The sequence below is a fragment of the Haplochromis burtoni genome, unplaced genomic scaffold, assembly GCF_018398535.1.
Source record: "Haplochromis burtoni strain Fernald_Lab_line unplaced genomic scaffold, NCSU_Asbu1 Contig_92, whole genome shotgun sequence".
Taxonomy (NCBI): domain Eukaryota; kingdom Metazoa; phylum Chordata; class Actinopteri; order Cichliformes; family Cichlidae; genus Haplochromis; species Haplochromis burtoni.
The window spans coordinates 1,061,963-1,077,846 of record NW_024582453.1 but is presented as its reverse complement, the minus strand read 5'-3'; the positions used below and the strand labels follow the sequence as shown (position 1 = coordinate 1,077,846).

The 15,884-nt window shown below is 39.0% G+C and overlaps 1 protein-coding gene across 10 annotated transcripts in view; it reads right to left on the bottom strand.

Annotated features, from left to right (window-relative positions):
* The window catches only part of lama2 (laminin, alpha 2), a 235,175-nt gene that overhangs the window by 51,786 nt on the left and 167,505 nt on the right, over positions 1 to 15,884 (bottom strand). For 7 of the 10 annotated variants that reach the window (XM_042222720.1, XM_042222717.1, XM_005935361.3 and 4 more), the window contains 6 exons: positions 9,095 to 9,219; positions 8,837 to 8,923; positions 8,147 to 8,340; positions 5,133 to 5,275; positions 3,534 to 3,632; positions 1,463 to 1,574 (listed from right to left, as the gene is read on the bottom strand). In XM_042222720.1, the coding sequence (XP_042078654.1) occupies positions 1,463 to 1,574; positions 3,534 to 3,632; positions 5,133 to 5,275; positions 8,147 to 8,340; positions 8,837 to 8,923; positions 9,095 to 9,219 (760 nt within the window). The remainder of the gene's footprint in view (positions 1 to 1,462; positions 1,575 to 3,533; positions 3,633 to 5,132; positions 5,276 to 8,146; positions 8,341 to 8,836; positions 8,924 to 9,094; positions 9,220 to 15,884) is intronic. The other 3 variants (XM_042222721.1, XM_005935368.3, XM_014337833.2) reach the window with 1 other exon arrangement.

Genomic DNA, 15,884 nt, shown 5'->3' with positions numbered 1-15,884 from the left:
ATAAAGCCTCATCAGAAACCATCTCAGTGGAAGAAGCAATTTTTAAGTAAGAGGTGTGCATTATTGCACAAGAAGCAGACATTGCAACAAGGCATTGTCAAAATGTATAAAGAGATGTATACATGGAGTCAAGAAGCAGGTACAACAGTGAGTGCCTACAGCCATCTATAAAACATAGTGGAGGATCTATCATTGTTTGGGGCTACATTTCAAACAGTGGTGTTGGGTAACTTGTCAAAACTGGGTATTATGAACAATTGTGAACACAGAACAATGCCATCAGATTTTGATTCATCGGGCAATTCCATTTGGAAAAAGCGTCTGATTTAAAACTGCTTCATTTTTCAGCATAACCATGATCCCAAGCACACTGCTAGGGCAATAAATGACCCCGGACCTCAGCATTTTTTAAACAAAGAAGAGCTTTGAATGTCCTTCAAGAAGCCTGGAGAACTATTCCTGAGGACTAAAAGCAATTCTAACCTGGCTAAGAGAGTTCAGGCTGTGCTGAAGAATAAAGGTGCTCATACCAAATATCGATTTTGTAGTGCATTAAGCTTGTTAGAATGGTACAAACTGTTTTTACCTTGTACAGTTTATTTCACTATAATTATGTGGTCACATTTCAATAAATCACTGCACATATTTCCCATTTTCCTAGTAAAACAAAGGCTGGCTCAAGATTTTTGTGTAGCACTGTAGTTCATGTGCACATGAGCTAGACTGTGCTTCAGAAGCCTCTTTTGCCACATGATGCTACTCTTCAAGGTAATGGAAGAGTTGCTTGCCAACTACCTACAAAACGAACAAAGCCAACTGAGTTGTTGCACCCAATTATCTTGGTAGGTGCTCTCTTTATCACCGTGGTTAGCGATGCTGCAGCCTGCTGGATCTGTCTTTATTGGTCAGGCAACACTTTACTCCGGCAGCTGGCACAGAGCACTGGCAGCTGGCCCATCAGCGACTGTGTTTGAGCTACGTTTTCCATTAGTGATCTTACAAGGGGGTACTAAGATGTTTTGTTTGTCTCACTTTGAAAATGTCACACTTTCAAAGAATAATGATCGAATAGAACGAATACAAGCTGTTTACTCCGAGTAAATGCTGAAATGAGTCTTGGTTGTAACGACACTGCTCTTATCACAGTAATTATTTTATGTGCAATTCAACTTCAGTGTCATTCTGAAGATGCTGCATCTTTATTTAAATGGAGTTTTTAATGTGTTCTGTCATGATAATTATTCATTTCATTACGTTTTCATACTCTTCTGTCCCACTCTCCCAAAATGTAATAACCCAAATTTCCCATTGGGATCTGTTACGTGTAATATTCTCTAATTTAATGAAATGTGCTCTAATGACAGATGAAACTAGTGAGACAATAGACAGATAAATCCTGAAATCCCAGTTGGCAGGATATAGAGGAAGCTAATAGGGGAGAGGTGCTTCTCATTTCTGCTACCTTTAGCTCCGAGCAGTGTGTCCCTGATGAACCGCTCCAGGTCCTCGGCTCGTTTATGAATCCTGTCAGCATCATCCTCAACCTGCTCTCCATCAGCAGACACCTTAGTGGCCTGTACACAAAGACATATATGTTATAAAATAATGAACAACTGCTGAATAAGTGAACGTATCGACTTCTATGGAGCGGAAAAAAGAAGGATGAGATCATCAACGTAAAGGGCGATGAAAGCAATACATAAGCACTATTGATAATACTGTGCAAACAAATATAAGGATAAATGAATTACTGACATGAAATGAAAACAAAATATCAGACATTAACATGTTCACAAAGGACCAGGAAAACAAGAGACGGATGAATTTTTGACAGACATGAAAACAGTTCCATATACACTCAATGTACATGTACACGCACACACTGACAGAAAGAAAGTGTAGGTAATTACTGTTGTGATTTGACAAGACCATGCTATATCATTTTAGGTGGTTTGTGTGAGAGTATGTGTGTATGTGCGATGGGGTGTGGGGTGTGGGGGATAGTATTGCTGTCAACAAATGTCAAGGCCTCAGCCCCTAAAAGGCTGCAGCTTGACAGCACGAATGTGAGTGTTATTTTTCTCCATTTGGTATTTTTAGGTCCCCTCCACTCAAAAAGTGTTTTTTTCCTTCTGTGTTGGTAAACTACTCTTACAGACAACTTCTACTCTCAAAATGGTAAAAAATGAGCGCGTATTAGACAAAGAGTTTGTAGAATACTTCATTATTTATGTGGTATATAAAACTTTAGAGTGTTAACTTTTCATCTTAATTACTTTTATGCATGGACTGATTCTCAAACAGGTAGCGCAGCCCTGAACTTTTATTCTGTGGCATCACAGAATAATAGATGGAATAAACTAGACTCGATTTATATATCACTCTATGGGCTTTCACACACATTCAAAGAGCACTTTAATCTGTGCGCTTAAGACCTGTATCTACCCCGCATTCACACCAAGTTTAGAATCACCAATTAATCTATCTTTGGAAAGTGGGAGGAAGCTGGAGTACCTGAAGAAAACCTACGCAGGCTCAGGGAGAACATGAGTAGGTGTCAGGTGTCCTCCGTCCTGCAAAACCCTCGACTAAACCAAACTGTCTGAAACAGACTGTTTCCAGCTGTATATTCCATGTGAGATATGAAAACTTTGGAACTCTCTGGAGTTCATGTGTGACAACCACTTTATTTTATTAATATCCAACCACTTAGCTACTCATCCGCGCCCAGCTGAGCGATATAGCTGGCCAAAAGAAGCAACACAGAGCTCCAGAGGGTGGGAAAGCTATTCATGACATCAGGTTTGCTTTGAAAAACAAACCATCAAAGTGAAACTGCCATGATAAAGTCCTTAAAATGCCCTTTAAGACATTTTTGACCAACTGGTACAAGTTATTCTGCACTTCATCTTCATTATTTTTGCATAGTATGGGAAACACCACTAAAAAGAAACATGCATGTAAAAATATAGGATTTAAAAGTTGTGTAAAAATCTGCTTTAAAAATTAGTAAAATGCTCAAAATATGCTTCTCTGACCCTCAATAATACTGGTATATGTTAGCATTTAAAATCTAGATTATCTCGACAAAGAATGGAACAAAAGGCAATCGACATCCAAAGAAGAGCTTTGAATCTCATTCAAGAAGCCTGGAGAACTATTTCTGAAAGAAAGTTCAAGAAAGCTTGCGTAAGAGAAGACTTTTAGAATTGTACAAACTCGATTTTTACCTTACATCCTTTATCTGTATTTATGATTGCATGTTTCAGTGGATAGCAGCACTTAATTCCCAGTGTCTCAGTACTATATATCTATATTTTGACATCCCAGACAGCAAAAACTGTTACACACAATGCGAAAGTTGTTCTTCCTGCACATCTGTTGCTTTAAACTATGATCTCAGTGCCTGTCACAATGTGTATTTGCTCTCTGGCTGCACACAAAGAAAGAGTGAAACAAGGTTAAAGACAGGACGAAGGCAGACAACGATGGAGACAAAATTTGAGTCAAAAGAAAAACTCAAAGGTTTTTACCCTGCTGTGTAGCTGGTCCATCTCTGTAACCAGCGATCCCAGGTTGGAGTCAGCCAGTTGCAGTAATCTCTCTGGAGCTTTCTGAGGCGACAACATGTGCTGCCAGAGAGAAACAGAGAGATGAAGGAATTATGGAGAGAAATGTCTGACACATTTTGGCCCTGGGCTAGGCTTTTGAACTGTCTGGCTTTGTGCCGTAGAGCTAAAAAGAAAAGAATAAACAAGTGCGTGCAAAAGGCAAGGAAGACATAAATAATTCAATTGTAAACACATCTGATAAACATATTTAAATTGTCTCAAAGTGCAGTGTGTATTAGCCATATAAATGTGGCAACTTTATGGAATTGTAATTAAGCGCTTGGAAAAATTTGAAAAACTCACTAAGGAGTGTTAATGCAGGATAATCCTTTACCTACAGAACATCTTAAGTGAGCTAAAGTGAGTGTCTCAATGTACGACCATATATTTGATTACACAGCACTTTAAAATGCTTTCTCCTTGGTTTATTTTTTACAGTAAACCAAGTAGTAGTTATAGTACATATTTTCTTTGTAAAACCTTCGAAGCAGAAAACATTTCCATTCATTCATCCAGCCATCTTTGCATCCTTCTATACTGCTTGTCCAACTTAGTAGGCTATTTATGCCGCCTATTAGTTTAAAAAGTGTAAAAAAGTGGGGTACGCCCTGGACATGGCACCAGTGTATCACAGGGCTGAAACACAAAAGTACATATTTCCCTGTGGTGTGTGTAGGACTCACTGTGACTTGATAATTGTACAAGTGGTCTTTAGACCTCAGGGGGAAGTAATGAGCCCACTAGAGACTGACACATCATAGTGAGGCCAAAAAAAAAGTTCCACTAGAAAAAGAAGGCAGCATTTGAATGGTTCACAAACAGAAGCAGTCGAAGTATCATAACATGTCATGCACATGTTAATCAGTAGATTCATTAGATAAGTTTACCATGTTGTAGTAGTGTTAGAATGCACAATGAGTATCAGTATGCCCTACATAGAGCATTCAAGTAACGCCTCATAAAAAGTAGTATGCAACCAATGGTCACAACCATTGGTAACATTAGATACCAGCATCTGCTGTTCTAATAAAATTTGTAAAAGAGTAAAAAGAGAAATGCATCATAACAAAAGGAATAACAGGCTAAGGAGGACAGCGAAGCAAAGTAAGTTACAATAATCAAGTCGGGCGGAATTTAAAGGGAGTATTAAAAGTCTCAAATTACTGGGTGTAAGACAAGGCACCGATTAAAATGTTCCTTAGATGAAAGAAACAAGATTTGGATCTTAGAGCCTCACAAAACAAAACAAAACAAAAAACGATGCAAAGGTTCTCAGTAGAATATTTGATATTGTTGGCAGGGGGGCTGGTGTAATGACCGACCTCACTGGAGAAAATTCCATGTCCTAACACAAGAATCTCAGTTTTTCCAGAATTCAAATGGAGGAAATTTGAAGGCATCGAATTGAGGGACGCCACATATAGGTGGTCAAAGTAAGTCAAAGTAATGAAACCACTTGTAGTTATGACATGGGTTAAATAAAAGTAAATTCCAACTACTCTCACACATTTTTTTTCTTACCTTGAGCTCCTCTGTCATGTTCTCAAATCGGTACAACACCTTATAAGGTGGTGGAAGGGGTGTCGTCAAAGTGACCTCATTGATGATGCGTAACAGGCGGTCCATATCGCTGATCAACAAACCAGAGCACTCATCATCGCAGGCTGGAGAAATGTAAGGCAGTGAGTCATGAGGGCGGCCAAAACCACAAACAGTCATTATGGGTTTGTGTCTGTGTGTGAGCTGACATGTTAACTTTTCGAGAAAGTTTGAGTTTTGAGTGCATTTTTACAACTGAATGTGTGTTTATATGGGCGAGCTCAGAAACACATCAATAAGGGACTGTGGTGACTGCTTGTGTTTTTCTGTTTAAGTGGCTCTGGCATCAGAAAGACAGGGCTGGTGATGCATGAAATTCAGCGCGCAGGGGCAAAAGTGCCTACTACAAGTACACACTGCAGGCTAAAAACACACAAACAGACACCCACACACACACACAAATATGCACGGCGCACACCAGGGAATTCACTAAGACACACACACATTCTCCTATATCGCGTGTGTATGAATTCCTTTGCCTTCTGCAGCCTGAGGCTGATTTATTACACAAATTAAAATTTCTGACAAGGGAAATCAAAGAAAAATTAAATAAAATAAAAACAGTTTCTACTCTATCAATCTCTGACAAAACAGCAAAACACAAATAAATCCATGCGTTCATGCAGTTTAATGCATACACACAAACCCACACATATATGCGCACACAGTGTACTGTATGCAGACTACATTGTGTATGTGGGAGTAAATAGCTGCTTGTCAAATCAAAGCTATTCAAGAAGCTCACTGATGAAGGATTGCATTCACTAACTTCAGCACTGAGGGAAAACATTTTGTACTACAGAGATGGAGCTTGTAAGCAGTATGTTGAAGTCTGCTGATAGTGGATTTTAATAATGACACACAATATTATCCTACATGTGTGAGTCACTATACAACGGCAGTTGTTTTATCACTGCAAACATTTCCAGTGTGCCATTGAAATGATATATATATTTACACCAAGCAAGTGTAATATTATTGTGTAAATGTTTTCTATTGAAGTGTGATAATAAAATAGTAAACTTCTATTGATATAGGAAATTATATGAGATTATAAGAGTTGTAAGGGTTACAAATGTAATGCAGTTTATGTAGTAGGTAGGTTTTGTAGGTGTCAAAACACCACTGAATTTAAAGATGTGGCACTAAGCAAGTTCACAGAAACAACAGCGCAAATGTCCCCACCTGTGTCTTTAAAAAAACAAAAACTTTATATACACAGACAGAAGAAAAAAGATGGAGATTGAAGTTTGATTATAACATGAAAGTTATACTAATCACCAAATTTATGGCCAAAATAAGCAATTTTCTAATGACTTTACAGTCAAGTATTTTTAAGTTTGAAAAGTATTATTTCAGGGTGGGACTAAAACCAAAATGAATCTGTATATCCCTCAGTTTCCCTCATGTGATGTCTGGATCCATAAAAACAGGACAGTGATGGTCAAAATGTTCCACCCACCAACGGTTTCCATCTTCTGAATACTCAGTGATCAATATATTGTGTTCCCAATTATTTTGCATCAGACTGATAAGTCCAAAGTCAGTTTGTCTAAATTAAAGTTACAACACTTAAAATATTTGTCAATTTTTGACAATGGGAAAATTAATTGAATTATTTAATTTAATAGGGAAGCCCATTGCAGTCACATTGTAATTCAGTTTAATCTAATTTAGAAATAAACTATATCCTGACTTATTACATAGCTATAATGCTATCCACCTGTTAAGATCAAGCACTAGCGATTCTGTTGGTCAGACTTTGAATGTCATGTAGTGATATGGATCTTGGTTTTAAAGTTGATATAAAATGCCCAGCAAGTTTATTTTCCATTATTAAACAGATATAGTCTTTAGTTATAACCGTACACCATGATACTGTATAGTTTATTCTCAATTTTCTTCCTGAATTTCTTCTTCTTTGGGTGCGTTTACTAATGTACCCATTACAAAATCTATTGACATTAAGGGGCAATTCTTAGCAAACAGCATTATACAACAAATTTAGGAGCTGCATGCATGTCACTACTTCTGACTCCAAAAGTGCTCAGTGGCATTGGACAGAATGGGAGAAAGGCCAGATAACAGAAGGAATGCAGAGTGCAATCACTCTTCATCAAGTGAACAGCAGTGTGATCACTCCATTCTCTGTAAACCATCAGGACTTGGGATTATAGCCTGGACGTAGAGTCGAGCGGTTTGGTGTCAGGAAGCATTGCGGCACACGCACTGCCAATTTATGAACACACGCTTTGTGTCTGAACACAAAGACCTGAGCAAGCAATTTCCTCACTGACCTGACAGCAGCAATTTCACATCAGCCTCTGTCTTACTACCCTTTCTTCTGTGCTCTCACTTGCACACATAGACTTCCTTCTAGACATGCTAATGGCACCAAATTGGCCCTGCCATTATGGTCATATTAAGTTTAAATTAGCTCCAAATGACATTGAAATTATTTTCTAAATGACTTGAATCTGACTTCTGCCACAATCTCCTGTCTCCCATGGCAACTGGAGAAAGCAGCTCTGACTGTTCATTTGCATTTCATCGCCAAAATAAAGTAAAAATCACAACATCAGGTGACAATGAAGGGAGGTGAGCCACCAGAGGGAAGGGAACAGAAGAACAGAGAAGAAAGAGACAGAGAGCATGTCTGTGGGGTTCATGAAGCATGACACCCCATGCTGTTACGCTGGGTTACTTCCACCACTGGTGGTAACTTTCACTGCAGATTAATCTTTATAATAAAATCTCTCAACTTCAATTTAAAGGTAAGTGCATAAAAAATTTCAGCCACATTATTTCTTCATTTTTTTCACGTTTTACACTAGACCACTCTGAAAAAAAAAAACACAGTAAAAGATGAAGGGAAAAAAATGAAATGATGAAGAAAACAAAAGAATGAGTAACCAAAAGCTGTGCGTTAGTCTTACAGATGATCCCAGATGGTCCACACACATGCCTATCCATGCACTGGTCACACGTCATCCCAGATGCCCCAACCCTGCAACGGCATTGGCCCGTGACAGGGTCACATGGTCCGGGCAACGCACCCCACAAGGAACACTTACACTCCTCACAGTGGCCACCTGGTATCCTTGGATTACCATGGTAACCAGTGGCACACCTAAACAGGGGGGATCACATAGAGAGAGAGAGTATTCAAATCTAACCAAATTTTAACATATGTTCACCCCACACTGTAAAGAGATATCACAAATTATTTCACCAGCAAAATACTCACAGTGGGATCCCAAGGTCTGAGATGTTTTCATGTAAACCTCAAGTGCATGTCATTACAGCAGAATTTAGGCATAACACATACGAGGATATTCTAAATATTCAAATCAGTGCAAACAACTGGCAATGCATTTCCAGGTTTGGCTGGTATGAAGTTGAAGTTTGGCTCTTTGGGGATGGGCATGGGGCAACTGCCACTACCACTTCTTTCCACATAATGTCTCTCTTAAAACTATCACAGGTCGACTAAGACTTTTGGATTCCACTTTACATCAACTCGTATTCCCTGTATTGGTCTTTGATTTAAATATCCATGCAGTCCACATTAAAAGCCGATGATTTCCAAACTTCTATGCTTGTTCATTTCTTTGTATGTGTCTGACCTCTCACAGTGTTTGCCCTCATATCCTTCAGGACAGGCGGTGCAGCGGTAGTCATCAAACCCCTCTGCTACACAGGTGGGACTGAAACTGGATATGAAAAGAGATTTTTCACAGACATTACAAAAGAAATGTTAAAACATTTGGAGCTTACAGTCTATTTATATTACAGAGGAGAGAGGACAGAAAAGATAAAATGTGCATAAAATGACAGATTAATATTGTTTAAAGTTTGTAGTGATAGGTTGCAAGAAATTTTACTTATTCTGTGGGTTGGTAAGGGGGCAGGCGCAGGGTTTGCAGTCATCAGGAGAACCTCGGACCACGCCGTAGAATCCCGGTGCACAGCGTTCGCACCGATCACCCTCTGTGTTGTCTTGACAGTTCTACCAACACAAATGCGCACACATAAAAATAATGCTATGCATGTATGCGAAGGCACTCTATTTACCTTTAGTCATTCTCCAACTCCCCCATGACTCTAACCTACTCCAATATGTAGGTGCAAAAATATCCATCACCCACCACCCAGAAATTCCTGGTGTGTGCTGGGATGGGAAATAAATACAGAATGTCACACTGAGCATAATGAAGGCAACTTTAAGATGGTGACACACACACACACACACACACACACACACACACACACACACACACACACACACACACACACAAAGAAGAAAACTCATGTTGCCTCTCCAGAAAGCTTTTCATCTCTAAAATCAACAGATTTTCTAATTAAATTAACAAAAATTAACCTACACTCCCATTTGGACATTATTTTTGGAAATCACCCCTGGCACGATAAAAAGCACGACACCAAATTTGCTTGAGCAAGATGATAAAACATTTTTTGGAATCACTTACAGGCATTTGTGGGCTAATGGGAATCTATTCAAGTGCATGTAGACTAAAAAAATCTACTGTGTTTCAGATGCTTTAATAAAGAAGAAATCTGTATATCTCTTAAGCTGTGTACAGTCTCCCATGTTTTTCAAGTTGACAATGAATAATTGAAAAGATGACAGACCGGGTCACCTGTCATTACCTCCTTCATTACTGACAAAACAACACTGAAGAGGCTTGTTTTTTGGTGAGTGAGATAATTATCCTGGCACCGCTGTTCGAGTTTCATCAATACCAGAGAAGTAGAAATAATAGTAGCATACCTCCCTGCTGTCACTTCAGTTTTTGGTGCTAACAACAGCCTTTTCGAACACTTTTGTGCTTAGCTTTGATGTGGACACTTTAGAGACTCTCAGTGAAATGTTTGACAACATGTTGACAGATGGGTCATTTCACTTTAAATCTCTTCAATGTCAAGAACCGGCCGTCTTTTTGATTTGCTTTTTTCTAGAGGGAAAGATGAACACAGTCCCTTTTATTTATCAGTAAATTATCCCAGCCTAAGGATAATTATCCTGGAGCTGGCTGGAGCCTATTCCAGCTATCTTAGGGCCCTAAAACAGCTGGGACATGCCCACCCCCCACCCGCAACCCTGAAAGGGTAATCGGAAGAGAATGGATGGATGAATTAATTATTAATTGAGAAACTTACTATCTTAACATACGTATACACTCTCCAGCCATTTTGTCAGGTACGCCTGTTCAACTGGGCATAAATGCTAAGATTTAATCACCCAATTACATAGCATCAACTCAATGCAACTAGGTATGTAGACATGGTCAAAATGACCTGGTAAGTCTAAACTGAGCTTTAGAATGGGGAAGAAAGACAAATTGAGTAACTTTGAAATTACGATGGTTGCTGGTTTTGATGCGCTTTGATGGTCCGAGTATTTTAGAAACTGCTGGGGCTTACACCTGTCTGAAAACAGAAAATATCCAGTGATCAGCAGTTCTCTGGGTGAAAATGCCTTGTTGCTGTCAGAGGACAGTGGCCAGGCTGCTTCAAGGTGATAGGAAGCAACAAGAAGTCAAATCACCACTCATTCAATCAAGGGTTTGCAGAAGAGCATCTCTGAAGGCACAACACATTGAGACTTAAAGTAAAAGGGTTAAAGAAATACAGAAACACATTGGGTGCCACACTAATCACCTAAGAACAGAAGACTGAAACTACAAGGATTGAAACATGTTGTCAGGTCTGATGAGTCTCAATTACTGATGTGACATTTAGACGTTAGGGTCAGAATTTGGCATAAACAACACGAAAGCATGGATCCCCCCTTCTTCATGTCAGCAGTTCGGACTGATGGATTTGGTCTGTTGGTCTGATATGTTCTGATAACATGTCATGTCACAAATGAGGTCACTGTACTCACAAGACCGCCACAGTCACCATATCTCAGTCCAGTAGATTAAGATCTGGGATGGGGTGGAATGGGAGATTTGTATCATGGATGTGTAGCTGACAAATCTGCAGCAACTGCAAGGTGATGTTGCAGTAAGGATTAAAATCTCAGAAAAATACTGAATGTCTGAGTCAAAGAATTAAGAGCGTTCTGAAGGGAAAAGAGGTCTCGCCCGGTACTAGCAAGTTGTAACTAATAGAAGTATACAGTGAGTGTTGATTGCTCTGAATCTCTGTGGGAAATCATTACTCGCTTCTTTTCACCACCTACAGTTGCTGAGCCAGTACAAGCTTTTGCACTGGTGAACTTGTATCTAAGACAGACCATTTCTGAAAAGAAATATAGTTGGTCACACATAATAATGTGTGACCAACTATACTATGGTCTCAGTCCCATTCCTGCATGATGAGGTGCTGTGAGACCAAGAGCAACCAGCTACAGTAGCTGTTAGCCGACAGGTGCGATCTCACACGTCAAAGACTTTAATAAGCTTCCTTCTTCAAGAGCATCTGAAATACTAATTTTCCTCGCAGGATTTCACTCTTGCTGTTGTTCAGATAGCCTCATGGGTACAACAACACACAGAGATCTAAATATATCTAAAATATTTTCATATCCACAGATGTTTCTGTTTATTTTGTAGTTTATTTTTAGCTATGCTTGTTATAAAAGTCTCATACACCCACACATGCACACACACGGACACAGTGTCTATTCCTTTGTGCATTCTGGTACATCTCATGGCAAAAATATGGCATGTTTTTTATATAGAGTAATTCTGTACAATATGTGCAGACTGTAGGCACTTAGGACACACAACAAAATACCCCCTATTCCACCTCCACCCTCAAACACTCACTGTGAGCTCAATCATTTTAACGCACACAATTTAAACGGCAATACATATTGTACACAAACACACACCTCTCTCTTTCATATCCCCAGGGTCCTGTCCTATGTGTTCGAATTGTTTGTTATAAATAGGAACTTCAATCAGTACAACAGGAAGTCGCCTCTTAACGAGGCAAGTCATTTCCATTAACTTCCTGTGTTCCTCGTTACCTCTAATTACCACAGAAACAAACTCGTTTAGCATTTTCAATTTAGCCCGCTCGGTTAGAAAATGCTAATGATGCTGCTGTTATGGAGAGCAAGATAGAAATGGGCAAGGAAAAAACGTCTGGAAGGCAGAGAGGAAGAGGGTGTGAAGTAGTAAAAAAAAGAAAGAGAGAGAAAAACAAATTGGTAAAACCAAGGAGGTGTTAAGGAGGATTGGGGAAAACGAAAAATGAGAAAACTAGAAACAAAAGACGGGCAACAAGATGAAAGAAGACAACAGAGGAATAAATATATAACTAGGGAAAGGAGAACAGGAATTTAGGGGATGTGAATGAGGTGAAAAAAGATAAATTGGAGGAGTGGCAGAAGGAGGAACAACACAAGGAATGCAGAAGAAAGGCAGAGATGAAAGTCATGGAAGAAAATGGAGAAACTGACAAAAATTAGACAGTAAAAGAAACTGAAAGTGGCAAAAAAGTCAGTACATAACCACACACTTAGGGTTTAAAGTTGGAATATTAAGCTGAGTAAGGACAGAATTTGTATAATTACCATTATTATCCATGAATTTATGGTGAATGTTTAGGACTTGTGGTTTAAATCCATATTTGGAAGGGAATTATTATTCCTTTAAGAATGAAAGCAGTACAATTTTCCTTTAAAATGACAGTGGACAACAAATACATTGATGCATTACAACCTAAACAAATTGGAATGAAAACACTGTTTAGCTGACTCTTTCAGTTGTCCTGTTTGTATGTCCTTAAGCATGTCAAGCAAACTTTTCGGAACAAAAATGAGCTGCACTGGACACAAACCTAAGGCATAAACATGGTCTGGGATGACAGCCAGCTGCCACGAACAGCTGCAAGTAAGATGCAAAAGGGTATACAAGGCTCCATGAGAATTCAACCACCCCCATTTGTTTGGAAAGCTGTTGATATTACATTTAGCATTCTACCATCCAAGTACAATTCATTTTTACATTAACTTCATCGCTTTACTCAAACATACTTTTAGTAGTGATAAACGGAGAGTCAAGGTACTCGGTGTAGTGCACAATATTTACAGTGTCACCCAGATTGCACTGAAATGTATTTTAACTTAATGAGACTAATAGTTACTAATAGTACATAAATCACTTTCACAGAAAAGTGGCCAAGGTGCTAATTCTGACATGATGCCAACACGTTAAGGTGCCATTAGATTAACAGAAAATGAGAACATGTAAGAAATTAAGTAAGAAGTTGTAACTTCAACAAACAAACAATTCTCTGAGTATAACCTGTCAAAGCAGGCGATTGGGAGAAGAGTATCAAAACACTAGCTGTTTAAGTCAAATGGTTTGTCTGTGTGCACACGTTTCTTGTCACCTCAGTGTGGTAGATAACTTACATTAAAATCTGAAAGTGAAAGAAAAGGTTTTGGATTTTTATGAGCAAATTTGCAGAAATTCTGGGAATTTCTGACTACATGATGAACAAAAATGTGTACTGTTATGTATCCGAGTAAAATAATACTGAAATTAACTAAATAAGGTTTAAAAAACTATTTGGTTTCACACTGAGGGCATGCATATGAGCTTGTGTATTTTCGCAGAATATGAGGACTCATCGGTCCAGCAACACACTATGCAGTTCCCTAATCTAACATAGGTAAATACAACACAGTTTGAGGAACTAAACCCATTTCAATAAATATTGAACATCTATTTACAGCAAGCCATTGATAATATGTTAACTAACATAAACCTATAATTTCATCAATACTGCCCAAGATGATGTTATAAATCTCCTTTGATGACTCACGCTAGATTAAAAATACAACAGCGACTTCCTTATGACTCACAAAAATCAGTGTCTGGTGATGGTACTGAATTTTTTCCCCACTGGAAACTGATTGTAAGTAGCTGTGGAGACCACTTTTGAATGCAAGGATTGCACAGGTCACTCGATGGTACCCAACCTGTCTCCAAATGATCACGGTCTTACTCAGACTGCAACTTGAGAAAGTGTTTTTTAATGTAGACAGACTGCTAACAGGTTACAGTCGAAGCCAGTATGCACCGATGCGTTTAACTCGTCTGCAACACATCTCTTTGTAATAGGATTCATTTGGTCATTTTGCAGCTAAATCGCAGTCCTGCACCAACTATGTCACTTTATGTGGAGGAATTTTTGAAAATTTAGCACAGTTAATCAGAAACACATGCAATGCAATTCTTATATTCAATCACAAAGAGACAGGAGTCTGTCTTATGCCCTTAGATTGCTAAAGTCAGTCTGATGGCAACTGACCACTTGTAGACCTGGTTTCTATCATTGAAGCAACCATTTCAAAGGCAACAAGATTGTATGTTTATTACACAAAGTTGCAATAACTTTGTCTCCAACCACTGTTTTCTGTCATACAGCCATAGCATTACATACAGTAACTACTTGTAACTAATAGCCCTTGCTTGAAAAAAATATTCAGACATAACTTTGGGTGAGATCCAGAGAAGAGGAAATTACATAAAATATGAGAAAGCTGGAGGTCGTTAATTATTGCAGGGCTAATTACAGTACCAGACATCCTTTCCAACACACACCTACACACCTATATGGCACCCTCATCCACCTCTTTCCTCCAGAAACTGCTCAGCATATGGCTCTAGGATGGTCTCCAGCGGTAGAATGCACACACACACACACACACACACACACACACACACACACACACACACATTGGATTCATTGACTGCAGTGTATTGTGTAAATGAATTGAAGTTTACTTATGAGAAAATTTTTCTTCTCATATTTAAATGTCAACTGATCGTGATTCTGTACCCCAGAGGAGATGCTCCTTTGTTTATTGTGCATAAATAGTGAATTGTCCTGACACAATATTGCGTTTCGCTTCTGTTATTACCATGGTACATTGACAAGCATGTCAAAGGGCAGGCATCAACAGGCCGGCCTGGTACAAGAGACAAAATGTGTCGGCAGCACAGAAAGAATCTATTCAATGTCTAAGCACATAACTCCTCCAGGCGCTACACCTGGCAGTGGGAGAACTGCTTCCCTTTCAGATGTTTTCTTCTTCTTTCTGTATGTGAGCAGGTGATGTGCCATATCTGACCCCAGAAAAGGCGTTTGAAGGGAGCAAACTGGGAGTTGGGAATATTGTCCTGGCTCTGTACAGCGGTCTCTTTGCTTTTGGAGGCTGGTGAGGGTCATAAAATTGAATTATTTTTAGCTTCTGTTTGTTTTTGCTTGAAAGATTTATGACCTCTTTGCTTTTCACCCCCCCAGGAATTACCTGAATTATGTAACGGAGGAGATGATCAACCCAGAGAGGTGACTTAAATGTAATGACGGTTGTTTTGGTGATGATGGCACAGACTGTCTTGCAAATATCTGCCAAGAGCATGGTTGCTCTCATCCAGGACTGAGCTTGTCTATCATCAGTCCACAGAGATAAAGTATCCAAGCGATACTGACATAATCTGAACTATGAACTAAATATGAACTAAAATATTACATTTTACAAAAAAATGTGATAATAATGATTTATAAAATCCAGTAAAATTATGCAGTCGTGTTCCTCACTGCATACCCTGCATGAATTCAGTCCCATCTCATAACACAGCCTGATATTACCAGAACATACAGTGTTACACGCTGTTGTTTTTTTCC